The following is a 27,949-nucleotide window of genomic DNA, read 5'->3' on the forward strand; positions in this document are numbered from 1 at the left end:
GAACTTTGGTGGAGAAATCCATCTCTAAGCACTAGGATTAAAAAAAAAACGAGCACGTTTATTATCGCGAAACTGGACATCAACACAAGGTTGAAGCTATGTTTATTTTGCTTTGACAAACAAACACGATTTCTAAGAATTATTTAATTTTCAGTAAACATTCAATTGTATAGACAATTGGTGAGCTGCGACAATTGCGTTGGGTTTGGAAGGAAATTAGGCTTTTTTTATACGTGAAGTAAATGTTATTGCCGTTTAATCCTCAACCACGAAATGTTTTTCAAACATTTAAACAAGACTCTGTTTGAAAAAGGCCGATTTATGATCAGTTAGCTAGTAAACAGCTAGTTAGCAACACTAAGAGCTGTGGGGATTGACACTCTCAGCGAAATTTAAATACAATTCCTAAGGGGTTAAAACTCCTGTAAAATCGAGAACACCTTCTCAATTTACTGGCGACGATTGTCTAAACGTATGAAGCGAGAATAATTCAAGAATTGTTTTTGTTTTCAAGCGGCTCTGACCGCGTCAATGAGCTCCAGTCCAGTAGGTGGTGCTCACACACTTGCTTGTGAAACTGTCATTCGAATCGTTTCAAAACAGAAGAACGAAGAAAGGGAAGGAAAATATGGCTTATCTTCGAATATTGATCTAAAATATGAGTTCGTTGGGTTTTTATTTGAGAAAATACGATATACTGCGGACCTAAAATGCTGAACGGCACCTCTGCTCGGGTGAAAATGGAGGAGAGCACTCCGTCTTGTGGGGGATTTAAACCCGCAGCTGAGCTCGGCTTGTCTCCCACCGCCAGGTTTCTGCAGGTCGAGCTGGAGTTGAACCTCCTCCTTCGCCAGCTGAAGTTCAGTGACCCAGTACAGTATATTTACTCGCCGCTGGAGTACGCCTGGGACACACACCGGTGCTTCGTGGAGAAGTACTGTCGCGCCGGACAGAGCGTGCTATTCCTGGGCATGAATCCGGGACCCTTCGGCATGGCTCAAACCGGGGTGAGCGTCACTCATTGATGGTGTTTTTTGTCTTCTTCTAAAAAGGACAAAGTCTCTTCCATAATGAACGGTCAGATACGTTCTGTTCCTGTAGTTGTCTCTTTCATTTTGATTTATTTTGTGAATTTGGAGACGGGGGCTTTTTATGTCTGTGTTGTGAAATGTTCAAATGAAAATAGAATACATTTTACAAAAAAAATGCAAACATAACACAACTATTTATGATAATTTATAGTAGTAAACTACTTTGTGAGACTTTCCTCCATCTGTCAAATTTAGAAATGTGCTTTTTCCTGGTGCAGTAAATGTACAGTATGTGTTGTCTCAGGTCCCCTTCGGTGAGGTGAAGTCAGTGGTGGACTGGCTGCAGGTGACAGGGGAGGTCAGTCGACCTGCTGTGGAGCATCCAAAGAGAAGGATCACTGGACTGGCCTGCACTCAGAGTGAAGTGAGCGGCGCACGCTTCTGGGGATTCTTCAGGAAGCTGTGCGGTGAGCCTGAGCTGTTCTTCCGCCACTGCTTCGTCCACAACCTCTGCCCTCTTATCTTCATGAGTGCCAGTGGGAAGAACCTGACCCCCCCGGAGCTGCCTGCAGGTGAGCGGGAGAAGCTGCTGGGACTGTGTGACGCTGCTCTGTGTCAGGCCGTGCAGGCTCTGGGGGTTTCCATGGTGATCGGGGTTGGACGGGTTGCAGAGCAGCGGGCACGCCGTGCGCTCTCTGCTGCAGGTGTGGATGTGCGAGTTGAAGGTGTCATGCATCCCTCACCCCGAAACCCACTGGCCAATAAAGGCTGGGAGGCTGTCGCTAGAGCCAAGCTGACAGAGCTTGGTGTGTTGACACTGCTGAGCGACACGTGAGGGTTTCTTCTTCACAATCCTGTGACTCTTTATCTTCATTCAGTGATTCCTGTTTTCAAATGAGAGACCAGAACTCTGACGCACCACTTGGAAAGACCTCCGGATTGAAAGCAATGACTCTTACAAGATTCCATTATTAGTAAGGAAATGTTAAAAGCAGGGTATTTTATCTCATTTTGTCTGTGAACATTATTTAATTCAGAATGTACGACTCTTCTCTCATCTATTCATGGATAATGTTCATTTTACCACTGTTTTCTGAAGTGTTTACATTTACTCACCTTTGCGAGTTGCAAAACATGATTCAAACATGATTTGAATTTGATTCAGTTGAAGTTCATAATGTTTCCACAGCGCAGTAAAACCATCCTTGTAGCAACATCACTTATTGTTCTATACTCTTGGGTGTTTCCTGGGGCCCACATGTGGCCTGCTACATCAACTTATCTGGCTCACGTGAGGTCTTTTTTGTATTGATTTCTTGGTACAATAACTTTAAGTTTGTGGACAAACTTGAAGTGTGTATATATATATATATATATATATATATATATATATATAAGTACAAGCACGCGGGGACTGCAGGAAAATTACTTACAATATATTGAATTGGACAGTGGCGGTAGTTCCATCAACACACACTGCCAGCAACTGCCAGAGCAGCCATGGACGACTGTGAAAGCCTCTGAAACATTGATAGTTTGTGACATGAAAGTTGATGTACTCCCATGACTCGCTGCTATGTTTTAGAAAGGCTGGATTTCTGTTGCTCGACTGGCGCTGGTTATGCGAGCTGAGCGTAGCAATAGACATTTCTGGTTATGTTTGACCAGCCTAATAGGTTTCTGTCCCACCACTGTATTTACTGTTAAATATTCCAAGAGCAATAACCTCAAATGGACAGCAGATGGCAGCGCTAGGACAACTGTGAGGCGTGTAGAAGAACCCTCTACACTGGGAATGATTGAGAAAACATTCACAACAAATGTCCCCTCAGTCACATGGAAGTTGGTTTACTACGGTGATTTACTTGTATGTTGTATCAATGAAAACGTCAGCTTGTTTTAACTGGAGCAGGTCATGTGACCGGATGTACTGCCCAGTAATAATCTATGGGGTAATTATAGAATACTTGTATACCCTATGTTTGTTCTGTGGTTACTCTGTTTACAAACAATCATTCAAAGTCCAATAATTCAGATAAATAGTTGATGGATGAAGGAAGTGTTCATACATGCGTATATAAGAGGGTTTCCCTGCAATCTGATCGATTAGTATCCTCAAAAATCCATAATCACAACCTAAAAATTACGATGGCTGAGAAGTGCATAACACATTTACAAATTTTAGAAAGAAAAAATTGAAATCTAGAGGAGCAAGTCTGTGGTCAATATGTGTAAGAGTTGAAAATGCAGTATGTTTTTCTTCCAGTATTGCAGGAGGCAACATTTGGGGGGGAAATGGGAAACGTGAACAAAGTGCTGCTTTATTCTTACAATCATTCCTAGACTTGTTATTATCTCTGAGGGTGAGCTCAGTAATGTTCGTCCTATGATGTTCTTGTTGCCCTGCTGGTTGCTTGTATGACCTTGATTTTGATGTCTACTTGCTGAATCTATCTCTTGAGTTTTTGGTTTTAGAAGGAGGGGAATGGGATGTTCAAGCTTTCTTGGATTGTGCTGAGTGGACAGTCAAACACATGTGTGTCACCGGTGATGTACTGTGACTTTAAAAAGCTTGCTGCAGCGAACCCACGAGTCAGCCGGCATTATAGCACACGAGGTGTTGCGAAACTCTTCTATCTGACAGGATTGTTGTCAAGCCTGCACACATGGATGAAGTGCTCAGCGACACTGGGACGTCAACACAACCAGGTCAGAACTTCTCAGACCTTTCACACTGAACTAGTTTTCTCTGATGATATCTGCGTTACTACACTGAGTTTGATCTTAAGTGCATGTGTAGCCCTAGATATTTTCCAAATATTGTATGTAAATGAGCTGCACGTCCACCAGACTGTTCATGACGTTGCTTGGTTGTAGAATTAGTCTGTAATTCGTGTGGTTGATGAGCAAATCCATCATGTTATGCTGCTATATTTAAACTTGAATTGTTTCACTGTGTTCCCCTGCAACAAGCCGGTTCTTCTTGTTCACGTTGCCCTGTCCAACTTGACTTGTTATTGAGTGAGGTTTCTAAGAGCCATAGGCGACAGCAGTGGGGACCACGCTACATTCCTCTAACAACATTGCGAGATCATGTTTCTTCAGCTGCCGGGGTCCAGGACCAAACCAGAGCTCATCTCAAAGGACTTGTGTGTTTGCCTCTTTGACAGCTCGTCTTACCTTCGCCATGGATAAACACACCAGTGTGGTGTTTCGAAACGTGGGGCAACTTTATTTCCCCCAGATCAGGGTGGAGTGTCACTACAGCCTGACCTCAGAGCACCAGTGGAGCAGCAGCGATTGGATTGGCATTTTCAAGGTTCGAATGGTTCTGAAATCGTGCCCCTAAATGAAGACCACTCTGTGTTTTGGGCTGTTTTAAAGTGATCAAATGATACTGCAGGTGGGCTTCTCCTCCATCAAGCAGTACCACACGTACACGTGGGCCCAGGTTCCTGAAGGTTACACGGAAGGAACTGCCGTCAACTGCTGCACACTCTTTTATGGTAAGTCATCTGCCGCCCCGTCAAAGTCACATTGTTTTTCAGTCGATCAGAGGCATCACATCTCAGGCACGTGTCCAGACAGTGCTCCGACAGAGCCGCTATATAGCCCGAGGTCAAGACCACAGCGGTGATAAGACTAGTGTGTTGCAGGGGCAGCTATGAACCAACGACAGGTTCATAGGCAGACGCACGTGCACAGAGCTGGAATATTGATACTGTATTTCAAGCCTGTTTGTAGCAGTCGGAAACGGAACTGAAGTAAATCACTGACCAGCTAGTTTTCATTGTACTGTTCTACCACTTTCAATTAAACACACTTCACATCACATATATATATATATATATATATATATATATATATATATATATATATATATATATATATATATGAACACCCTGCGATTTTGCAAGTTCTCCCACTTAGAAATGATGGAGAGGTCTGAAATTTTCAATGTAGGTGCAACTGTGAGACATGTGATCTAAAAAAACCCTCCAGAAATCACATATGATTTTACTATCAATTTCTTTGAACACCTGAGAAAATCAATATTAGCCTTTGGCCTACAGTAGCCAGTCAGTCAAACATGTGCTTTGGGTCATCGTCATGTTGGAAGACCACAACCAAACTTTAATCTTCAGTCATGTTTTCCATTTTCTAATAATTGCTCCAACAGTGGACCTTTTTTCACCAAGCTCCTTCCTTTTGCCAACCCCCTTCCTGCCTTGTGGAGGTCTACAATTGTGTCTCGGGTGTCTCTGGACAGCTCTTTGGTCTTGGCCATGTTAGTAGTAGTGTATGGGACGGACAGGTGTTTTCATGCAGCTGACCACCCCAAACAGGTGCTTCTAATTTAGGAGAATAAGTGGAGTGGACATGGGCTTTTTCTCTTTGAGGCTCACAATTCTAGCTAACAAACACATGTTCAAATACTTATTTGCAGCAATATCATACAAATAAATTGTTAATAAAATCATACACTGTGGTTTCTGGATTTTTCTTAGATGATCTCTCTCACAGTGGACATACACCTACGATGAAAATTTCAGAGCCCTCCATCATTTCTATGTGGGAGAACTTGCAAAACTGTGGTGCAAAAAGTGGTGGGACTTAAACGAGTTAAAATATTTTAATTGCATTTAATCTTTATGATTTAATTAAGTTATGTTTAACAGTTTGCTCTCCAGACAACAGGGAAGCTTTGTAAGTGCAGGAGTTCCTGGTCCACTGATCACACTGATGATGCACAAGACACGTCGCATGCTTTTCTCTACACAATGGCCAGGGTTTCCACTACTCTCAATGTACTTGAAATTCTTATAAAAGTGAAATTCTTGTACCAATATTTTCAAGACATTAAAAGAGCTGTAGTTTAAATAAGGTGATATAAAAACTTGAATATCGCCACCATCGTGATTTATTGTCAAACTGATGCAAAGTAAACAATATTTTGTTGTTTAAATGTATATATGGGTCCATCATTTGATTCAGTAATATACCAAATTCATTCAAGTTTGCCGCACCGTCTTTGGGGTCCGCTCATTGACATAATCCTTAGCACAATCTTTCATCATAAAACGCTCCCACTAATGCCTAAGGGCCACACAGGGGGGTGTTTTCCCCGATATTGGACCTCACTTGGATAGATATGCTTTTACACACACAGACCTGTTTGTATTGCTATCCTTTTGTGGGGACAATGTGAAGTTTCTCATTGACCTCCAAGCTTTCCCCACACTGCGCCCCTAAACCACACCAAGCAAAACACATGGCTCACCTTAACCAGGACTCTGAATCAAACTGAAACCCAGTTATAATGACCCAGTTATTTTGAAGTCTGAATCCTCAAATTGAGGCTTAACTGTGTGGGGACCAGCAAGAGGTCCCCATAAAGCCAATGCTCCCCACAAGGATGTGCGTGTTTTTCCATTAGTTGTTCTCCTGACGTATAGCTATACTAGTTTACCACACTCACACACACATTTTATATTTCGAGTCGGACACGGCAGAATGTCTGCTTATTAAATGTTAAGATGATTTAATTATGGTTATCAAAGACATTGTTTTTTCTGGTCCATTCTTGTGCAAAGCCGATCTGTCTGTCTATATCCTTAATAACGTGCAGTTGACGTTCGTTGCAGCGTTCTTCCTGCCTCGACCCAGTTCTGACGAGTACCAGTTTGTCTATGTTGACAAAAATGGAAAGATTTGTGCCCAAAGTCGCTCCTTCACCTTCTGTGCTCCGAAGCCACTGGAGGAACTGGAGACGCTGAAGGAGGAGCGGGATGAGGAGGAGGACGAGCAGCGGGAGGAGGAAGAGCTGCTTCTGGTGATTCCCAGAGCTCAGCTGCTGCAGGTAGGACCTCTGCGTGAAGTTGACTGGAGAGCAGACCTGGATGTGGCCTGACTGGCCTGAAGATGAAGCATGTGAACAAGGTTGCTGTTGATGTGCAGAAACACCTGGAGGAGTCTGTGAGAGATCGGGCCAAGCTGCAGGAGGCTCTGACCTCTGCACAGAAGGAGACGGAGAGACAGCATGAGCGCTTCAGAAGAGAGAAGGTGGCATGGGATCGAGCAAGACAGGCCTTGAAGGAGGACATTTCTGAGCTTCAAGGACAGCTGACGATGAAGAACGGCATGCTGAAGAAAATCGAAGGAGAACACAATGTAGGCGAATATCTCGCGCTGCCAATTGTGACCTTATAACTCCATCTTCTCTGTATTCAAGGATGTGAAATTCAGCCAGGAGAACCTTAGCAGTGAGCTGAGTAAGCTATTGGCTGAGAAGGTGGACAGTCAACAGAGAATCACAGACCTGGAGGATGATGTCAGGCTTCTGTCCGACCGAGAAGAGGAACAGAGGGTGGAGCTGGAGAGGTGAGGGGGGGCAGTGGCTCACAGGAAGGTGATGGATCAGTTCAGTGATGAAGTTTCTCTGCAGGCTGAAGGAGAGACTGAGGAAAACCGTCACTCAGATGAAACATGAGGAGGAGAAGAGGAAGTCTCTGCAGGTGAGCTGGGACCAGCCAAAGAACAGGCAGGAGCTCCCCACCCCTGCTAATCCCCTCTCCCTCCATCCACACAGACGGAGATGGAAGCCAGCCAGTCTGAAGTCCATGTCCTTCAGGAGCGTCTGGACGCAGGAGACCACTCGTCCGAGGGTCTGCGGCGGGAGTTGAGGGAGCTCGGAGCCCGGGAGGCGCAAGTCCACACTGAGCTGCACCAGGCCCGGCTGCAGGTGGCCCAGCTGAGTCTGCAGTTGTCAGAGGAGAACCTGGTCCTGAGAGAGGAGCGAGCCAGCTGGGCTGTGGAGAGAGACGCCTACAAGCACGCGGCTGAGGTGAGAACACAGCTGACGCGTGCAAAACTCATCATGATGCAAGAGGTCAGAGGTTATGTGTATTATATGTGCTGTATATTCTCAAACTAGAAAAGAAGGCTGCACTCCTTCAAACTTCCACACCATGACATTATCATCATAAGCCATAGCACCCCAGAGAGCCTCTGACGGTCAAGGAACTCACTCCACAGCTTTGAATTTGGGGCCAATAATGTTCATAGTTTCTTTTGAAATCATTGTTAATATAGACCCACAGACCTATCATCTCACTATCTGGCATGGACATTGAGTTGTTGTCGCTCACTCACTCTTTTTTCCATTTGTATGGAGACTTTGGCTGAAGCACTTCCTCAAAATGTGGAATTATAAGGAATAAAAGATGAAAAACAAGTTGTTAGACTTTTCGACGCTTATATAATCTGTTTTTTTACAAGGACAAGAAACAAGTATCCATAAAATCATAAAACAGATGGAAATGTATGGGGATTACTCTGGCTAAAACTAAACTGAAGAAAAATACAAATTCTGACATTGAATGTTGTCCTTGATGAAGTGGACCTGGCGGTGACATATGGCTCAGCTGTTCTCCAGGTCCAGCTGTTGCACGACTCCCTCTGCACTGTCCAGGAAGGCTTTGGCTCAATAAGGTGTTAGTGGCGTGGAACACCTCACCACACTGTATCAGTGGACTTCAAGCAGACATGAAACAAGAAGAGAGAAATAAAAGCACTGAAAAAAAGACAAACAAATGCATACATACATACACCTAACAACAAAAGGGGGGGTTCTGTTTTCCTGCAGATGGAGAAGAAACGAGTGCAGGAGCTGAGCGCTGAAGTGCAGAGGAAGGACGAGTGGCTGCAGGACGAGAGGATGGAGAGGGAGAGGCTGGAGGTGAGTCCGATTTTCTTAGTGAATATGAAGGGAGGGCACTTGTAAACAAGCTCGCGCTGGGGAGCTGATAAACGTCTCGGGTGACGCTGAGGTAAATGGAGGAGTGGGCCAAAGTTCAGTGACCTTGTTTTTGTGCTCCCAAGACACAAATAGAACAGACATCGAAGAAAGTGAGCAAACATTTCCCTGTCTCCTCTCTGGACATGAATAAACGGAGCCAGTTTAAAGTTCTGACATGTGTGATTTTGTACCTGTTCCCCTCAAACGTGCGGCCGGTTCTGACCCACAGGTTCTGCTGGACGACACCAGATCGGAGCTGCAAGGTCTAAAATTAAGTCTGAGGAAACATCACAAGCAACAACAGGCAGGACTTTTCTTCCCTTTAATTCATCAACTGTGACATCAGAGGAGGAAAACTCTGATCCTGCCTTGAGCTGTCTCGACCTTTTAATCATGACTTCCTGCCTGAGCAAAGATCAAACCACAACGCAGACAAGGCTGGAGAGCTTGACTTTCTAAAGTGTGTGAAAAATAACACGGTTGTGCTGTGACTGGTGAACACTTCCATGGAGTGAGAATAAAAAAAAATATTAAAATGTCTCCATCTGCCCTTCAGCCCGAACACAACTCGGAGTCGGAAAGTTCTTGTGAGTAGTTTACGTCTTCCACTTGGTCTGCTGTTCCAGGTCACATGACGTGAACTCTTCTCTTCTGTTTCAGCTGTGAATGAAGAGCAGAGTGTCACTCATCTGGATGGATTCACCGATGAGGTCCACACCGAGGAGAACACACCGGACTTGGACACAGAGGTGGGAATGTGGCAGTAGGGGAGCGGACGAACTGTGTCAAAGTCTTTATAGTTTGAAGAGAGATGTGACCTGACACTGGACTGGCATGAAACCCGTCTGTGTCTGAGGTGCCATGGTGTTGAAACACATGCAGTGGCATCAGTCAATCTCATGGCATGGCGCGGACATTGAAAAAAAAAAAAAAAAGCTACCTTACACGTAGACCTTCAGGGGGCGCTCAAGAGCTGCCAGAGTGAAAATGCATGTAAACGTATAGTGCATAAATAGAGTACAGGATATGTAGTTAGTTATTGTGACACTTTATCTCCTGGAACCTTTGTGATATGTAGTGATGACAAAGATCCAAGCTTCAGTTCTTCAGTTGAAAGCACTATACAGTGGTGCCTCGGTTTTCGAACGTCCTGGACTTTGAACAAATAAAAAATTTCGAGATTTTTTTGCTTCTGATTTTGAACGAAAATCCAGAACTGGAACGCCCCCGAAAAAAGCCGGAAAAACCGTAACGTGCACAGACCGATCAGCTGACCCACGACGAGCTTTGTTATTGTGTACATTTACTGACTGTTTCTTCTTCATATTGAGGTGTAAAACCTTTCCTGTCTCTGCACTGGACCGTGGTAGAGTGTCACAGGGGAGGTGCTCGCTCTCCACACCTCCGAGGCTGGAGCGCTCACTCCAGGGTTTGATGTCCTGTTGTGGGCTGGAGCTGGGACAGGGATGAGGCGAGTCTGGGACAGAGCGTGACTTGGTTTATGACTTTGTCACAGCCAAACTGCACAGAAGCGCACATTCAGAGCTGGACACGCACCGGGCACCTCTTCACTTCTGGAGAGACCTCACTCACTCGGCAACCCCTCCCACATGCAGCGGCCACACACATAGACGAACAGCGCACCTGCAGCAGACAGTCTACATTCACTCCTACAAAAGACTATTTTAAGGCTTGGAATGCATTATTGCTTTTTCCATTCATTGTAATGGGAAAAATCGATTCAGACTTCCAACAAATCGCTTCTCAAACGGCCGTCTGGAACGGATTGTGGTCGAGAACCGAGGCATCACTGTATATTAATGGTGTTCCTCTCAAATACTTGAGATAATTTTGGTGTAGCACAAAAAAAGCTGCTTCAACTGCTCTCCGCCCCCTGGTGGCCGCTCTCTCACACTCAGATGGGCCCTTAATAAGCTAATGTGTCTTCTCTGGTGTTGCTGTGTTGAATCAGGAGCAGTTAGAGGAGCCCACTGTGGGGAAGCCCTTGGTCCAGCCTGAGCTCATCCACATGGTCCTCAGGTGAGTGTGGGGAGGCGGGAGGGGGCAGGGCTTCCCAACAGAAACAACCCTGGAGCTTTGCTTTGTTCCACTTCCCTCTTCAGTGATTTGTCCGGCTCAAACATGTGGTAACGCTCCGGCTCCACCCAGAGGCAGCGACAGGAAGCGAAGTGACATCTGTGTTCTTTTTATATCATTGTGTTCCATGTGCTAACGTTGGCTTGCTCACCCCGACGAGAGTTCCTCGCATGTCGCCAGCGCCGGCAGATATTTCCTGCTCTCTTAGTACATGTGTGTCCTTTAGTTGATAAATGGAGGCGTCGGCCTTCAGGTCAGCGGCTCTTGTTTTTGTGGCACACAAGCTCTGCATGTGAGCGTGAGAGTGTGTAAAGTGGGTGGGTGTGAGTCACAGACACGTGTGAGATGTTCCAGGAATCCAGACTGTATTTATTTGTCAAACGTCCGTTTGTTCTGCCTCTTTAATAAAACCTTGGTGATCTTGGTGGGCTTCATACTTTCAAACACTTTCTTTTCTGCCTCCATCGCGCCAAATTTAAAACTGTCAGCTGAGCTATTTAATGCAGAGTGAAACTGGCAGTGAAGAAGAAACAGGAAGTGGGAGTCTAAATAGAACGCGACATTAAACTGTTTTTTTATTTTGAGAGATTGATATTAATGTGAAACATGTCTGGCTAGTTTCAATGCAGAGAAAGGGCTCATTCCTTTCCGCCCCCACGGAAACCTACCCATTTGTCAAAAGTTTCAAATGTATTTTGTTCAGTTCCCAGAAGCAGTTCCACTATCAACACCCACTGTCGGTGCCACACTCTCAAGGCATCAAATAACAACTATTTTCTTGTGACCTTTGTGTCCTATAACATGGTTTCTGCAGCAAGTAAACTCTCACTTAAGTGAAGGCCACCTCACCTTCAGGACCTTCAGAATGATCCCTTTTTTTAAGATGATATCTCACGTGATACACGTGAAACTGCCGGATAACACGCAGCGCATCATGGAGATGGACATGAACATGATGGTTTTCGGCGTGTTTTTCACTGAAAAATGCCAAAAGAAGCATCATAATGGCTTTTGTTGCTCGCAGAACTCAAGTCCCGCCAGACAATATAAGAGGCGGACTGTGCGAGGACTCTGGAGATTGGAGCGGTTCACTTCTCATGATTTCAAAACTAGCGTCTTTATTGTCACCAATTCAATAAATGTCCAAACTTCCTCCCCTTCTTTTGCCTACTACTTCCATTTTTAACATTCTCCGCCCGCCATGTTTCCTGTCTCTCCTCTCTGTGTGTCAGAGCCGCCTGAGTCTGTTCTCTCTCTGCACAGGGGAGGAACGTGATGTGAAGCTTGAACTCCACCAGAGTTGTAGCTGGAAACAGAGTGGACTCGCTGTAGTGTCACAAGACAGATATCAGAATCATGTTCATTGGAGTGTCTTTAGTGATGCATGTGGACCTAAGACCCTTGGCAGGATTCAACCTTTCACAGAGGACATTTTCAACTATTTTCATGTACTTGGTATAGTACATAAAAATGCACTTGAGGCCTCGCCTGCGTGTAGTTTCTTTCAGTGCCATTGTCGTGGCACAGTTTAAAAAGATGCAGAGGTGACACTAAAACCCGTCTAGAGCTGTGAGTGTTTGTGTATTGTTTTCCTCATGTCTTTTCCCACACATAATACGGAAGCTCTGAACTGCCACGGTAAGTCCCGTCATCCCACATTGGACGCACAAATGTGTTTTTTTCTCGTCCGAACGAATTTTTTTCTTGTACCGTGTTTTTTTCTCGTCCGAACGAGATAATACATAAGTAAAAAAAAACCTACCATGGCAGTTCAGAGCTTCTATATTACACACACACCACAGTGTTTAGCTAAATAGGACTTGTTGCAGTTCTAAATTAAAGTGGGCCAGAGGTAGATCCTTGAGAACCCCACGTGACTGAGCCGGACGCTTTCCCCACCCAATCAAAACACAAGACATATGAGAACGAAAAGCGCCTTTATCAAAATACAAGAACATCAAATAACTTGTAAACAAATCATCAAGCAACAAATAAGCAAAATAGTATTTTAACTTGGAATAACCATCGTAACAGATGCGCTCGGCCGGTCGGAGCGTGTGTTGGACCGAACCTTTGCTACAACTCAAACATGAAGGAAAGGAATAAAATAAGGCACAATGTTTGAGACAACGCTTCCAGCTGTGAAAGTTCTTTGAGACACTTAAATATCCTCCACTACAGACGATTCTGACTCGGGTGTTTGTTGACCTCTCGCGCACGTCTATGTACAGAGCCTCGGCCGCGGCTTGTTTATTGCACCAGCTCCAACCCAGAACCAGAAACACAGACCGTAAACAGGAGTCCAAGCGAGAGCAAGTTTGGAAATCCAAGGACGACGGGAACGTCCGAGACACACGTGACGAGGACTGAGAGCACTTTGGCTGAAGACTTCTTCCTCCATCCTCACTTTTATGGCTTCAAAACTTCCTTTGATTGCAGACTCAGCACCGCGCCAGAAACGATGGACTACAGACAAACAGAACTACTTGATGGCTTCACATCGCGTCGGTCATTTTCACTGCATCCACAGCTCCCTTTCATACCATAATATATAGCTTACATTCACAATTCAAAAAATGTCTTTTGCAGATGAACTGTCACGGAGCACGGCATCCATCCTCCGATACACAGCGGGTGGGATGAGTGACGGAACGCTGGATCATGTGACCTCTTTCTAGGGATGGAACCAGTTGGGTTTATTCCTCGATGCTAACAGTCACCATCTTTTCACTTGTGCACAGAGTTGGTGAGTTGAAAGCTAATGCTAAGACAATGTGCTTCCAACGGGGAGATCCATACGCTAGTGCTCCGTTTGCTAGAGAAGATGCCGAGACGCTGGGGTGGAGGTGGGGTGTGAGCTGCTTCCAGGCTTCTGAATAGCCGGACAGTTTAAATGTCCACTATATGTTTGACCTGCCATAAAAGATCCAGCAGGAATCAGCTAGCTCGGAATGTAGCATCAATTGATCGGCTAGCTGTTGAGTCAACGGTTAAATCCCGACTGCCATCTGAAACAACACGTTTATCAACGACCAAACAGCAGTCAGTCAAATTTAACAAAGCTAGCAACAAAATAACAGTCATTTTAATGTTTGGATAAAAAAGTCTGGAAGAATCGTCTGTATGTGTGTGACGTGACGTTGACAAATCAGAGTTTTTAGAGTGTTGTCCAGGGCGTTACGATGCGTCGTAACAATTGCCGATGTAAACAAAGCTGCTCACCCGATAGCAAAACGTATCTGGACGTACTATGGGATCCTTTTCAGATCCGGGCCGGTTGCCGGATCCAGAGCGGATGTGGGCTGGATCTGGCCCGGAGTAGCAAACTCAAGTGAATATAGGGCCCAGAACCAGGCGAGATTCCAGAAAGCAGCACGAGTGAATGCTCAGCGGCTCTGACGACTGGTCGCCGGACCGGCTCTGACTGCTACCGGGCCATGCTTTGGGAGCGTCGCCGGATCTTTGCCACCCCCTCTAACACTGCCGGTCAACATCGGAACAAGCTAACAGATTTTAAACAACAAGTATAGCAGAGGGTTCACTATTTGGCAAGCAGCACTATAATCCCAGACTATAACAGACTACAAAGAGCGCTGACCTTGAGTTCATCTCAACTGTGTGCTTCTGAGTGTGAAAATACTCCCAATGTCACACCATGTTTCCGAGGACACGCGCGCGCGCACACACACACACCTGAGGTTTCCTGTGGTGTAAATATGTTTTTACAACTAATGTGAAGCTAAAATACTGAAGTGAGCCGTGACCCTGATAGAATCGACCTGAGATTAGACGTTAAATCTACCCTGCAGATTCTTTAGTCCGCCTTTTTGTTTCAATGTTTCATTTTAGTGCATTTGGTTAAAGAGACTTTTTTTTTTTTGGATCGAAGAAGCACTGGTGTCCGAAATGACGTGCTCCTCTGGCTCTTAATCTCCCAGCATGTGCTTGTGAAGTTGCTAGTTTGAGTCCTGCTCTGTCAGTCATGTTGCTTTTCACCGCGTCAAACAGAGGAAATGCATCGAAAATAAAACAAGAAACACGGGAATACGTCCAGTTACAATTGGTACTAAAACGACACAGAAAGGACAGAAATGTTTACATGCTTAGAAAAACAATACCATACAAAAATAAGTAGAATATCTTGGAGCTGTAATAAAAGAAATTCTGAGAGGGTTTGTGGGCGACCACATATAGTTCTGCTGTAACATTTGACTATCCATTTTGTACAAAGCCGAGCCCTTATGAAGCGGAGGAGTGTGTTTCCTTCTGTCCTCCGGCGGGTCTGAGCGGACCAAACACGCCCAGTGATGCTCCATCGCGCGCTGGTGTTTAGTGCTTCAGAGTCTTGGTCTAAGAGCCGGATTCTCTATCTCATTGGCTTTTCCCGGTCACTCCTTTTTTAGGTGGCGTGTCTCCACCAAGCTCCCCGTCACTGTCCACCGCGCGCTCCTTCTCCTCGTCCCAGTAGTCGTCCTCCTCCTCCTCTTCCTCCTCCACGGCCGACTCGTCCGTCCCCTTCTCCTCCTTCTTGATGGCCTGGATGGCGGGCGGAGCGGCGGCCGCGCTGTCTCCGGAGTCGCTGCTGTCTTCAAAGGCTTCTGGGTTCTCCAACATCTCCCGGATCAGAGGAGGCATGGGACCGGGAATCTCTGTCTTCAGAGTGACAGCCCGCTCTGCGCCTGCACACCCACACACGACAGGTTGGAATATGGAACGAAAGCCAGCAGGCTGAACTTCAGTGAATGAGGTTTCATGACACAGTGGCTTCATTTTCAGCGGCCACTAGAGGGCCCTGCCTGCTGTAAAATGTTTGGATCTCGACACCATATTGATGATGTTTTTTTCAAACATCGAGAACCACCCGGCCCTCCGAATACAGGCATGAAGCTTCACCAGCGCATCAATGTTTCTGAGGTTTCATGACACAGTGTCCTGATTTCCAGACGGCACTGTCTGCTGTATTATGCACTAGGACTTGAACTAACTAATACTGTGCCTGGCGAGACCCTTGGTCTTAGGAGTATTGGGACACACTGCACAGACACGTGATGCGAAAAACGTAGTGTTAAGGTGAGAAATTGGACACAGCCTAATGCTAAGAACTGTCATGTCATTTCCAAACCAACAGCACCATCTAGTGGCCTCTGAAAATTAGGACACTGTTTCATCAAGACTGTTTCATGATACCTTGTCTACCCATCACTATATCACATATTTCATTCTATTTTAGAAATAAATAATCTAAATAATCATTATACAATTTCAATTTTAAAAAAAAGTACCTTTAGTGCTGATTCCTCTGAGGTCGGTGACTTTCATGAGCATGCGAGGGAACATGTGCGGCTTGTTTGGGCGTCTGCGACGAGTGTAGATCTTCAAGGCCTCCAGCAGCGGCTCTTGCAGCTTGTCCACCTTCTCCGGTTCCTCCAGATCCATGCGGTCTGAGGGCCACACGAGACCGGTGAGTATATTGACTCGGAGTGATGTTCCCGGAGGTTCATGTTGTTTGGGATCTTACCGCCACAGATGAGGCAGATGGCGCTGAGGAGCCCAGTCTCTGTGTCGTCCATCTCCAGCGGCAGCAGCTGACCGGCAAAGGCGAACACCAGATCCGTAAGGGGTCCGAAGCCAGCGTTGTGCATCTGAGTTCTGTTGAGGGTCAGACCGTCCGAGAAGGTCATGGTGTCCTGCTCCGGAGTGTAGCGAGTGCATATCCTCAGCATCTGGACAAGTGGTGGTGAGAGTGAGGGGAGTGCAGGAGGAGCATGAGAAGGGAAGGAAGGCGGCCGGAGCACTTACCAGGATGTCCAGACAGGCGGACTTGAGTAGGGTGATCTGGTCAGCGATGGTCAGCGTGGTGAAGCCCGGCAGTCGTTTGGCAAACTCCACGATCTTGATGATGCACTTGGTAGACAACTCACTGAACTTGTCCCACAGACCCAGATCCAGCTGCACCCTGTGGTCCGCGCTGGAGTTCTGAGGGACGCACTTGTCAGTGTCACATGACCTCACCGGCAGAGGAGGAGGAGGAGGAAGATGCACTCACTGTGGTGTACTTGCCCAGCTGACAGAGGGAGGGAAAGGTCTCCTGGTGGGCTTTGCTGACCTTGTTGACCAGCTCCTCCAACTCCCCGCTCAGCTCGTAGTTCTCCGGCAGAACCACCTCCTCCTTCACCTCTTTCTTCTTCTTGTTCCTGTCGTTACGCACCGCTGCACACACACACACGCCGGGTCACAAGACCGCACAAACAATCAGGCCGAGGGAAGAGACCCGGGTTCTCACCTTCTTTGGACATTCCCACCTCGAAACACTTCTGCAGCCGGCAGTACTGACAGCGGTTCCGAGTCACTTTGTTGATCTGACAGTTCTTGTCTCGGTGGCACGTGTACACCATGTTCTTCTGGATACTGCGGCGGAAGAAGCCCTGTGAGGGCAGAGCAGAGACAGTCTGATGAAGACGGTGACACACACAAACTGACAAGCTTCACCTTAACTGTTGGCAGTGGCTCAGCCACTCACACAAGTTTAAACTGCTTCACACTTGTTCACCTATCACTTCCAGATGTTCCTCCTCTCTCTGGTGGGTAACAACGCCACTGCTGTACACTAGGGGGCAGCACGCCGCTGTCAGGGGGGGCGGTCAGCTGATCCTTACCTTGCATCCCTCACAGGAGCTGACTCCATAGTGATATCCGGAGGACTTGTCCTGGCACACAAAGCAGGGCTTGTAGACCCGAGGAGGAGGAGGAGGCGATGGAGAGCTGGGCACCATCTCCTCAGAGCTGGTGCTCTGAGTCTCCACGGCTGCAGAGAGACAGAGACAGAGAGAGAATCAAAGATAGAATTCACACGGCTCATCACAGAGGTGGTCAGCAGGGCAGCCCTCGCTCCCTCAAAGAGACTTTTAAGAGGAGAAGGAGGGGGACGCTGACTGACAGGGACTTAAAAGACACACAATTAGCTGATGGCCAGATGGCCCTGATGATAAAACGCTGATTGGCAGCTGAGATTTGATTGGCTTCTAGGTTTACTGGTGACCAGAGGGGTGAGGGAGGAGGGGGGGGTCAGCATTCCTCTGTTGACTTTGAATGACATCTGAATTTGGTGTGTGTGCGCAGCCACAAGTTCAGGTTTTTATTTGAAGGGCAGTGCAGCCAGACTGGCCGTATAGCGCCAGCTCCATGTGAACAAACAAAGGCGGGATGTTTATGAGGCTCTGCTGTCTCTCTTGGGCGCTTCTCACCGCCGCGCTAAAGAACATGGCACATTGTATCACACCATTTGCTGGCCACAAGCGCCCACTGCCAATAAAAACATTCACACAAACAGTCCGAAATAGACGCGGCGGGCCAGCGCGCCCGAGTCCTACAGGTCGCTCCCCGCGTGAGAAACGGCCCGCATTCAAAGGTGACGACTGAGGAGCAACCAGATTCCCTGGAACATGCCTTTCAACTTTCACCTTCAGTCACCCCAACTTCACCTTCCTCTGCCCAGTCACACCCCCACCCCCTTGTTTCCTGGCCCTAAATTCCTCAGTGCAGGCTGGACAGAGTTTAATAGTGGCCCAGGCTCATAAGCGGCCCTATAAAGGCCGTGTCCAGGGTGGGGGCAGCGCCCCGGCCCGGCTGACGGCCTCTTTATTGGGATCCAGTCACCTTGGGCAGCTATTCACGTCAACAGCGCCATCCTTGGATCCTTGCCTTGTAAAAATAAAGAATTCAGGGTCAGAAACTCAAAGTCACTGACCCTCTGGTCACGTTCAATTGATACCACAGGATCGGACCAAATGTTGCCCCCCACCCCAGGCCCAGCGAAGCAACCCCAACCTGAACCCGCAGCCTGTCCTTAACAAGAGCGCTAGGGTTTCACAAACAGAAGGAACGGCACAAAGGAATAATCTAATAAAAACAGAGAGCTGGGCAAAAGAGAACGAGGTGAACAGAAGGACAGAAACTTCCCAGTGGACGAGAGGTTAAATAAAACCGGAGCATTTAACTTTGACCTTGACTGAAGATGAGCCACGCAGATACAGGCTTGGAAAACAAAAAAAGAAAAGTCCACTCCAATATAAAACAGATTTTTCCCCTTCAGGTTGTGACGGCACCATTCCTGACTCTCCCTCCAGTCTGAACCAGTGATCAGGCGACTCGAGTGATCAATCTGTCTGAGCGTCTCTCGGCTGATGGTCCAGCCTCCTGCTTGCAGTCAGCTGATGGTTTCCTCACACAACACATGGGAGAGGAGCTGTGCCACCTACTGAAGCTCGGTGCAGAACCATCATGAGGCTGTGACTGCATCTTGTAGTGCCTCCTTCCCGTGAGTGAAGCCCAACAGTTTTAGTGTTTGGACCCCAGCCACAGAGTCCCTTCACCAGCATGACTCATGTGAATTTGGGCCACTTGGGCGAGACTAGGATGCAGGGTTATAATAGTTTTTGTTGTTTGTTTTTGTGATTCTAGAGTTCGTTGTTCTTTGAAAAATGGTTAGTTTCAGTTTGTTTTTTCTTCTTTCAATATGGGGTATTGAAGATGGGAGTACGTCACAAAAAAATACTCAGTAGTGAAAACACCATTGAAACATGTACGACGACACCTTCTGCCGACTTCCACCATCACGCTAGTCAGCGTTGTCAGGTCGCCTACACAAATGATGTCACGGTCCCTGACGCACCGTACCTGTCTGACAGCTGTTGTGAAATCAACTCTGCAAGAAAAAAGGATTTTAAATAGATCTCAAAGTGCTTCTTTATCAAATAAACAATGACAAAAACAAAGGAAATTTGGCTCTAATTTAAGTTTGCTCAGCTTTGCAAACAACACATTTTCAGTTGTCATTTTTTTTAAAGACTTTCATTTATATTTTTACGTCAGTTAACAAAAGGGATTCACAATTCTAGTTTTGCTTTTTTGTGAGTTTTTGTCAACTATAATAACCGCATCGTATGTTGACGCATTTCATTTGAAACACATGTTCCAGGATGGAGGTTGGCTTTAGGTAAGTCATGGGATGGAGCTGCTTTGCATATGACAGTCTGTCAATTGCGATTAAAAGCCCCTCAGATGGCTATGCATTTCAGCGACGGTGACTTTCTGGGGGTTAAATAGCAATAGCAAGTGAAATCCTAGGTAATTCGGTGAAGACAACTTTTACTCCATTGAAATGCCTATGCATCGACATGCAATGCTGAAGGCTGCCTGTGGCGGCAGTATTGGACGCTAAAGTCCACTTTCGCAACTCCAGCATATGACGCCATGGGAGTGAGGATTGGGTTGCACATTGAAGTAGTCGAAAAGAAGTCAGTGAAACTTGACTGTCAAACTCATGGAGCTTTGGAGTTTGTCTGCAAAACAATGGCCACATTTGTTTTTCATTTATCTGCTGTGTGACCCAAGACACAAAGAACGCCGCGAGATGCTTGACATCCAGTCCCTGCTGAGGTTTTCATTGTCTGTGGCGGAAAACAAAGCAGCAGATTTGGGATCTCATGGGTAAAAGCAAGTCACTGAGGTCTGTTGGAGGCGCCAAATGATTCATGGGCGATTAACACATCATGGAAATGTCTCCGTAAAAGCCTGCAGGTGAGAGCGAGCTGTGAGCTCCTGAATTGTTTGGCATTTATAGGCCAGGTGATTCTGGAGGGTGGAGCCCGCTGAGTGCCTTCGTAACTGGATCACTGTTTTGTGTTTGTGTAGTAACACTGACATTGTTAAAGCGTTCCTGCGAGAACAAGTGGAAAATAAAAGCTCCTATTGAAATGGAGCCAGTGCATCTGGCGCCAGCACAGGGGTAGTGACTGACAGCGTCTGAGAACGGCGAGAGAAAGGGGCGAGCTTCTCAGAAACATGACGGAGGGGCAGGGTGACGGGGGGATGAAGGTGCTGAGAGAGCAGGCGGGGGAGGAGGGGTGAGGCTACCTGGCGTGGAGGAGTACGGAGAGGAGCCAAAAAAGTGTCAGCGGCTGTCATCACCCTGAACTGAGCTCAGCCTCTGAGGCTCAGGAAAAAAAATACCGGTCCCTTCTTAACCCGGCAGTCACCCCGCAGCGTGTCACAACATCAATCAGCACACCTCGGCTACACAGCACACAGACAACAGCCGCCTGTGAAGCCTCCGCTCATTCAGACATTATCTGCTTACAACCGAGTCACAACACACATCCATTTACATGGGGATCCTGGCAGCCTCTCAAAGAATCCTGGGCTCCAATATGAACTCTTTCTTTGTTTCTCACTAACATTCCTTTCCTGTCACTGTTTGGGCCATAAATCATCCCAGATATTGCCTCCAATCCCTCTAGAAATATGGGATTCAAGAGCTGCTTTCAGAGCAGCGAGGTCCGGCGAGTAAAGGGAAAGCTTCGGGACGGTTGTGTTCCCAGGATTCCCGTTCCCAACTGAGGAATGGGGAACCTGATATCTCTCCACCTGGTGTGGGGTCGTGGTTTCCCTCAAGCTGGATGCTCAGGTGAGCCAGACAGAAGACTTGAGAAGCAGAGACTTTTCTGACAGTGACTACCGTCCTATTGGCTGTTTATACCACATGTAAATTTTGTTTCGATTTTTAGATCACCGAGAGGTTCTCCTCTTCTTGTGCAAAATGTCTGTCATCATTTGTCAGAAATTGATTTGTCTATTAACAATAAACTGAGCGGATATTGACACTAAAAAAAACAATGGTTGGCTGGCAGAATGTGACAGGAATATCAGGTGATATTTCTGTCCCTCTCATCATAAGCAGTGAAGAGCTGCCACAGGGACTTGTGACAGCGGGGCTGATGAGTCTGCAGGATCGGACCAGCCTGTCACTCCGAGTTCACAAATGTATGAGAATGAAAACACAGTGAGTGACGCCATGTGTCACTGAGCTGCTGAAGTCCGTACACAGCACACAGGCCGGCTGCACACCCAGCAAGCGGTTTGTTTCGCCTCGATATTGAGGACTCGCGCTTGTCTGCTGTGGACTCGCCGTGACATATGGCCTTCAGAGCCTGCAGCCAGCTCCAGCTGCCAACTTCACACATTTCAGCGGACTGTCCTCTCTCCTGAGGCTCCACACTGTCTCACACTGCACCGGGTTGGAAGTTGAAGAAGTCTGTCTCCTTCCAGCGACGCTTTCAGTGAGACCCTCAGTCTAAGAGAGGAAACCTTCGGCCAGATATTCACAGGCATAATAAATAATCTCAAAATCAAAACCAATGGAATGTTCAGCCTTTCCATGAGCAAATGTTCCCACACAAATTCAAATGAGTTTGCAGGTAGAGAGGATAAGAATCATCTCCATCCAAGAAGATCAACACAAGTATCAGTGATCACACGCTCCACCAAAAAACTAGCAGAAAAATACTGTGAAATTTCAGTTTTTAAGGCAGTCCAGACCAATACGCCTTATAGAATGGCAACACTCCAAACAAAATACAAAACACTCCTCCTCACTCAGCAATAGCTAATAATCGAGATGACGGAAATCTCAAGTTTGGTCCTTTCATGTGGCTCGTTTGAACTTGAAAATGCAACTTGTTCATTCCAAATTCAACTCAAGTGTGTGTGTGGGCATGTTTTGCCATACTTGTGAGAACTAAGTTGTGACAAGCCACCTTCTTGTGAGGACATTTTGGCCTGCATTCACAAGGTTTAGTGCACTAAAAGGCCCATAAAGGTCAGCGGCTTTCAGTTTGGTTCAGAGTCCTGGCTAGGCTGAGCCATTTGTTTTGGATGGTTCGGTTAAGGTTGAGAGGCTGGGGAAAGTATTATGGCCATGAGAGGTCCTCGCAAAAATAGAAAAACATGAGTGAGTGTGTGTAATGGTATAGGTATCTTTGTGGGGACTAATTATAGGAAACACAAGTACTTGCTAGGACATTTTTCTTTGTGGGGACCTGTCCGTGTGTGTGTGTGTGTGTGTGAAATACAAATGTGTGATTTTGTGTGGTGGTGTGTGTGTGCATGCTTGACTCAAAATTGGGGACATTTTTCAGAATACAATTAGATAAGCTTCAAATTGAGGCACCAAACTTCAAAATAACTGGATCATTCCGAGTCCTGGTTGAGGTGAGCCACGTGTGTTGGATGGTTAGGTTCAGGGTGAGAGGCAGGGGATGAGAAACCTCACAAAAGGAGGAAGACAAACGTGTGTATTCAAATGAACTGTCTTTTTCAGTTACTTTAATACGGTTCAAAACAGGCTACATGGAGCCCCACTTGAACCGCTGCGAGAGCTGCTCCCAGACGTGAGCTGGACCAACGCAAAACAGAGGAAGTGATGAAACCGTGACATGACGGATCTAGAAAACTATCAACATACATGGCTACGTCAGAGTGGTCTGAGTTATGAAACCGGTGGGTTGTGTAATGTCACTTCGCAGGTTGAGTCTGAGCTGCATTCTCTAAGTGCCAATTCTGAGCCTCCTCAGAGTCCAGAAGTACAGTGTGGAATGCGTGTGCACATGTGAACGCAGGGCTGTGTGTGCGGAGCAGGGGGGCGGGGGGAGGTCCTCACAGCCAGGACGGCGGTATTGTCATGAAATGTGTGCTTCCAGATAAAAGTTACTGTATCATGTTGAGATTCATGAGCCCAGAGTCGGAGGGGGTCCGCAGCCTCAAGTATGCTGAGTGAGTAATTACCACGACAGCAGGGAAGAGATGGGGGAGATGCAAGTGACGATCCCTTTCATCAGCTGTTCTAAGTTCAATACCAACTCCCCCCCCGTCCCTCACTAATAACCCTCTTCCCCCTCCGCGCTCTCCTGCCTTCCTGCCCTGACAGGAGGAGGAGTCCTTCCTGTCACTGGCTGAGTCTTTGAAAAGACAAGTTACTGTCCAAGATGGTTCCATAAAATCTGGAGCACCAAACACTTGAAAAGGAAGTAGACAATCTACACGCACACACACACACACACACACATCCTAAAAACAACAACTGCCAACAAACCCTGCCATGTGCGAACTCCACCACCAAGGACGACATCCTGCTTGAAAGGCTTTTCCAAATGACCCGCAAACCAAACGTCGTCGTGGGATTCAAGTCCAAGTGTGAGAGCGAAAACTGGATTCCTGCGTCATTTTTAACAAAGGCTTCAGAATTGAGGATGTGACCAAGGTAGCGTGGGGGATGGTGTTTATGGGACAAGTAGTTAAATGTGGCCTTGTCCCTCCTATTCATCGGCATGCATACAATACATCCTCTCTCTTTTATAACAGCCAATAAAAACAGCAGCAATACATGAGATTACACTGAGAGCCGAACCGTGGGCCTGAGAACACGCGGTGGAATATGAAGGCTTCAAACTTTAGAGAGGAAAGTCAAGCAGTCCTGACCTGAAGTGGTCACATGAGCTCTGCTCTTAAGTTCAATTTTGATCTTCAGCTAAAGTCTACCAAATGCAACCTTCTACTCACTCTGCCTGTGACACCACAACATAGTTTAGCTCCCCCAAGCTCCCTGGGTGAGAGTATGCAGTGGAGATTTGTGCTGCTGCAAGAGGTGCGCAACATTTGAATCGTACTAGTTATAAAGCTTGGAAAATACAAGACTGTTTCGCTAGATCATTTGCTAAATCGATTGAGGAGATGACGGCGCTGTGGCAACACGATAATTCGGAATTATTCAAAGTAAATGTGGAATGTTGGAGACGTGACTCCGAGCAGGAACAGTCCCAGACAAGTTGCAACAAGACTCCCAGAAGCTCTCCAGCCGCTTCAAGAGAACAAACCGACCTCGATTCAGAATCACCGTTCAGCTCACTTGAACCACCTACAAGCTGCTCACCGTGACGGCACCAACCAAGGAGGTCACGCGTTGTTCAGAAAATCCAGAATGTGGCATGACAGGTTTTTATTTTTACAACTCCGGCGTCATGAGGGAATGTTGCTGCTCAGAAACCTCACTTGTGAAGCCAGCAGCATCACAACACACTCTTTTACCTGACAAACTGTAACCAGAAACCCACTCATTTGTTACCCCCCACCACCAGAAAACAAAGATAAACAGTGAAATCTTTTTAGCCCCAAGTGAATGCTGCGGTTCACGTGAAAGGAAACCCACAGTTCCACGGAGTGAAACAGGGCTTTGTGTCAAGATAGAACGCAAGAAAGTCTTATCTTCTGGAGTCTAAATTCTAAGAGCTGCGGACAATAGCACAGCACATGTGATACTGGTACCACAGTGGTAATCGGCGTGTTTAATTCTAAGAAACTGTGAACAGGAGCTGTGGCTGTGAAAACCATGGGCACATGCTCTGTGGGTCTACAGCTCCTCTCCCGAGTCACCAGAGTCTGGCTGCATTGTGGAAGCTGGTGTTTCAGAAAAGAGTGTCCCATTGAAATCAGATAACCACTGAATGATAAGGCCCAGAGTGTTTCCCCTCCAGGCCTGAAACACCAAGGTTCAAGGGGTTCCAGTGGGGGGTTTAATCCCCCCAAACCCATCCACCATGCACCTCTGCAGCGCATAATCTCTTAATTGAGCCTTTGTAATTGTAATTGAATCATTAAAAGCTCTTGGTTACACAACACAATGCATGTAAACCGAGCCATGTGTGAGCAGAGCACAAACACACTATAGCTGCGGGAGGAACTCACACACACACACACACACTCCTGGAGGGGCTGATGGAAGGATTCTTCAAAAGAGGGGAGAGACAAATGTCGCAGAGGGGAACGCTCCCCCTGAAATCCCTCTGACACGCCGGGTGGACAGACTTTGGGCCCTAATCTCTTCTGACAAGGTGTTGATCTCTTCCAAAAAGTAGCGGTAATAGTTGTTAACACACACCTGAGGGGTCGTGTGTGGAGAGAGAGGCGCTGAGTGCGAAGCTAAAAGTGATCAAGAGAGGACAATTTTGTGTCGGCTCGACAAGAATAGCAGGAGCCCCTTGGATCATGTGAGAGTTTTTGCCTCTTAAATGTGATAAAAACACAGTTTAAATGTGATTTTTGTAACATAACCTTCCCCTTTAGTGATCAATATATATATATATATATATATATATATATATATATATGGGGGACTGTTGAAATCAAATAAGAAATCTGTGTTATTGCGCTGCACAAGTTTCAGTTTGTGGTCATTATCGTGTGGAGCCTAATATTTTGTCACTCACTACAGCAACACATAGTTCCATGAGCCATTAGTCCATTCAATTGAGTGGTGACTACTGAGGCACTTGAAGGTTCAAGACCTGTGTCCCCTCGTGCCTGGCTGCTCTTGTTTTCCAGGAAACATTGAGATCCTTAAAAGCGTGATCGATACTGCACTCCAAACCTCTCTAAACTGGGGTGTGTGTGAGGGGGGGGGAGAAACCTGAAGAAAACAGTTTGACGAGCGCGTGATGAATGGTATTTTGGGGGTATTTGTCTTTTCGGCTGGCATCTGGTGAAGCTCCTTAGCGAGTTGAAACAGGCCCTGCTGTGGTGTTTGTCATCCTGACTGCTCATCTATCACCATTAGTGAGTGGCCGGACACCAGGCCGCTGCATGGCTGCGTATCGAAGTGATTATGGAGGATTAATTGACATTAGGTGCGTCTCTGAAATGTGACTCTCACATGAAGCGGTTTAGCAAACAAGCTGGCTTTGGTCGAGACGCCTCGATCCTCCGAGTTGCCGCACTCCATCTTGAGAAATCTCTGGTGAAATGTTCGACAGCCTCTGTCATACGTCGGCCAGCGCTTGGACGTCAGCTGATTTATCGTGACTTCTTTCGCCTTGGTGTCATCCGCTCCTCGCAGATGAATTGAGATCATTTCCTCCAATCATGGGAGCATGAGTATAAATCACACGGGACATGTCAGCGAATCGCTGTATCTGCGAGCAGGATCAGCCTGCCAGCATGTTGAAGTCATGTCCACATTTTGCTGAGAATGATTTACAGCCAGCTCCAACCAAGACCAGACAGAAACTGGATCAGTGACAAACCCGCGAGCACCTGCTCTCTGTCCCGCCTCTCACCTGGGATCACACCCCCGTGAACTTCTCAAGTGAAATCAAGTCTGTCCTTTCCAGCCTCCTGTGTTTGGGCCAGAGCGGCTGCTCTCAGGACGCACGGCCGGGTCAGGTCCCTTATTGTTTAAAGGGGCTGTCAATCATGTGAAGTCATTCATAAAGAAAACAAACACGATGATGTATAAATACACACTCCCCGGCTCACTCACTCACACTCACAAAAGCCCACTAAGCACATAAACAAACAAACGGCAGGGTGAGAACGGCGACACAGAATCGAAAGGAATCTGCCTCTTCCTGTGGAGAGAGCTCAGAGATAACAGAACCAGCCCTCCGATAAGAGCGCACGCAGCCCCGCTGACGGACAGGAGGTACTCACACTGAATGCTGCCCGTCCCGGCCCAGGCGAAGGGGTCCAGGCCAGAGAAGTAAGGGGTGGCCTTGGCCAGCATGCAGGACCCTTGTCCGGACACATCGAAGAGGGGCCTCGGGGCCAACCCCAGAGCCTCCATGCAGTCGAACATCTCCAACAACACCAACTGAAAAGTAACTCAATGCCTTCTCCAGGTGTTCCCTGTCTTCTCCGTGGTCCTGCTGCTGACCCTCTGGCTGTCCTGTCTCTGCAGCTCCTCCTCTGTTTTTCTGCTTCACTCTCTGCTCTGCCTTCCCTGCTGTAACTGATCTCCCTCTCAGCAGCTCTCCGGGCCTCTCACACCAACTCTCTGCATGCTCTTGGGCTAGGAGGAAGAAGGGGGTGAGGTCCGGGGGAGAGAGGGAGGGGCCTCACAGTCACACAGAGGGTGTGTCCGGGCGCTCTCATTGGTCACGCAGCTGACTTTCTCTCCGGCCCTCCATACTTTTTCCTTCAACTTCTCCAAGTGGCCTCTTCATATTTCATATTCAGCAAATGAAAACAAACGACCTCACCTCCTCTGCTCCCTCCTTTTCATCTTCCTCCTCTCCTCTGCATTTTCTCTCTTTTGCTCCTGACACGGGTGAAATATCACCTTTTGATCTACAATTCAAATGACCAGATGAGATTTATGTGTTGCAATGCACATCGGCTCCAATTCCAGACTAGATCA

At 47.0% G+C, this 27,949-nt stretch overlaps 3 protein-coding genes across 15 annotated transcripts in view; 2 read left to right on the forward strand and 1 right to left on the reverse strand.

Annotated features, from left to right (window-relative positions):
* The first annotated feature begins 141 nt into the window (after positions 1-141).
* Positions 142-1,869, forward strand: smug1 (single-strand-selective monofunctional uracil-DNA glycosylase 1). Its single transcript, XM_053869183.1, has 2 exons — positions 142-1,007; positions 1,336-1,869. The coding sequence occupies exons 1-2, from the start codon at positions 711-713 to the stop codon at positions 1,864-1,866; spliced, it is 828 nt and encodes a 275-aa protein (XP_053725158.1). The 5' UTR covers positions 142-710; the 3' UTR covers positions 1,867-1,869.
* Positions 1,870-3,597: 1,728 nt separating this feature from the next.
* On the forward strand, positions 3,598-11,468 carry calcoco1b (calcium binding and coiled-coil domain 1b). Its single transcript, XM_053869178.1, has 14 exons — positions 3,598-3,740; positions 4,202-4,350; positions 4,435-4,537; positions 6,677-6,891; positions 6,990-7,202; positions 7,264-7,412; positions 7,477-7,546; positions 7,621-7,875; positions 8,677-8,769; positions 9,059-9,133; positions 9,386-9,416; positions 9,490-9,578; positions 10,802-10,869; positions 10,953-11,468. Exons 1-14 carry the CDS (start codon positions 3,698-3,700, stop codon positions 10,978-10,980), a joined length of 1,581 nt encoding a protein of 526 aa, XP_053725153.1. The 5' UTR covers positions 3,598-3,697; the 3' UTR covers positions 10,981-11,468.
* A 1,396-nt stretch (positions 11,469-12,864) lies between these two features.
* LOC128761190 (retinoic acid receptor gamma-A-like) overlaps positions 12,865-27,949 on the reverse strand; it is a 65,663-nt gene continuing 50,578 nt past the window's right edge. For 12 of the 13 annotated variants that reach the window (XM_053869224.1, XM_053869230.1, XM_053869229.1 and 9 more), the window contains 7 exons: positions 17,583-17,731; positions 17,210-17,351; positions 16,973-17,136; positions 16,726-16,902; positions 16,445-16,649; positions 16,209-16,367; positions 12,865-15,605 (listed from right to left, as the gene is read on the reverse strand). In XM_053869224.1, the coding sequence (XP_053725199.1) occupies positions 15,298-15,605; positions 16,209-16,367; positions 16,445-16,649; positions 16,726-16,902; positions 16,973-17,136; positions 17,210-17,351; positions 17,583-17,731 (1,304 nt within the window). In that variant the 3' untranslated portion in view covers positions 12,865-15,297. Of the gene's footprint in view, positions 15,606-16,208; positions 16,368-16,444; positions 16,650-16,725; positions 16,903-16,972; positions 17,137-17,209; positions 17,352-17,582; positions 17,732-27,243; positions 27,602-27,791; positions 27,880-27,949 lie in introns of all 13 variants that reach the window. The other variant, XM_053869235.1, reaches the window with a different exon arrangement.

This window comes from Synchiropus splendidus, chromosome 6 (genome assembly GCF_027744825.2).
Source record: "Synchiropus splendidus isolate RoL2022-P1 chromosome 6, RoL_Sspl_1.0, whole genome shotgun sequence".
Lineage (NCBI taxonomy): Eukaryota > Metazoa > Chordata > Actinopteri > Syngnathiformes > Callionymidae > Synchiropus > Synchiropus splendidus.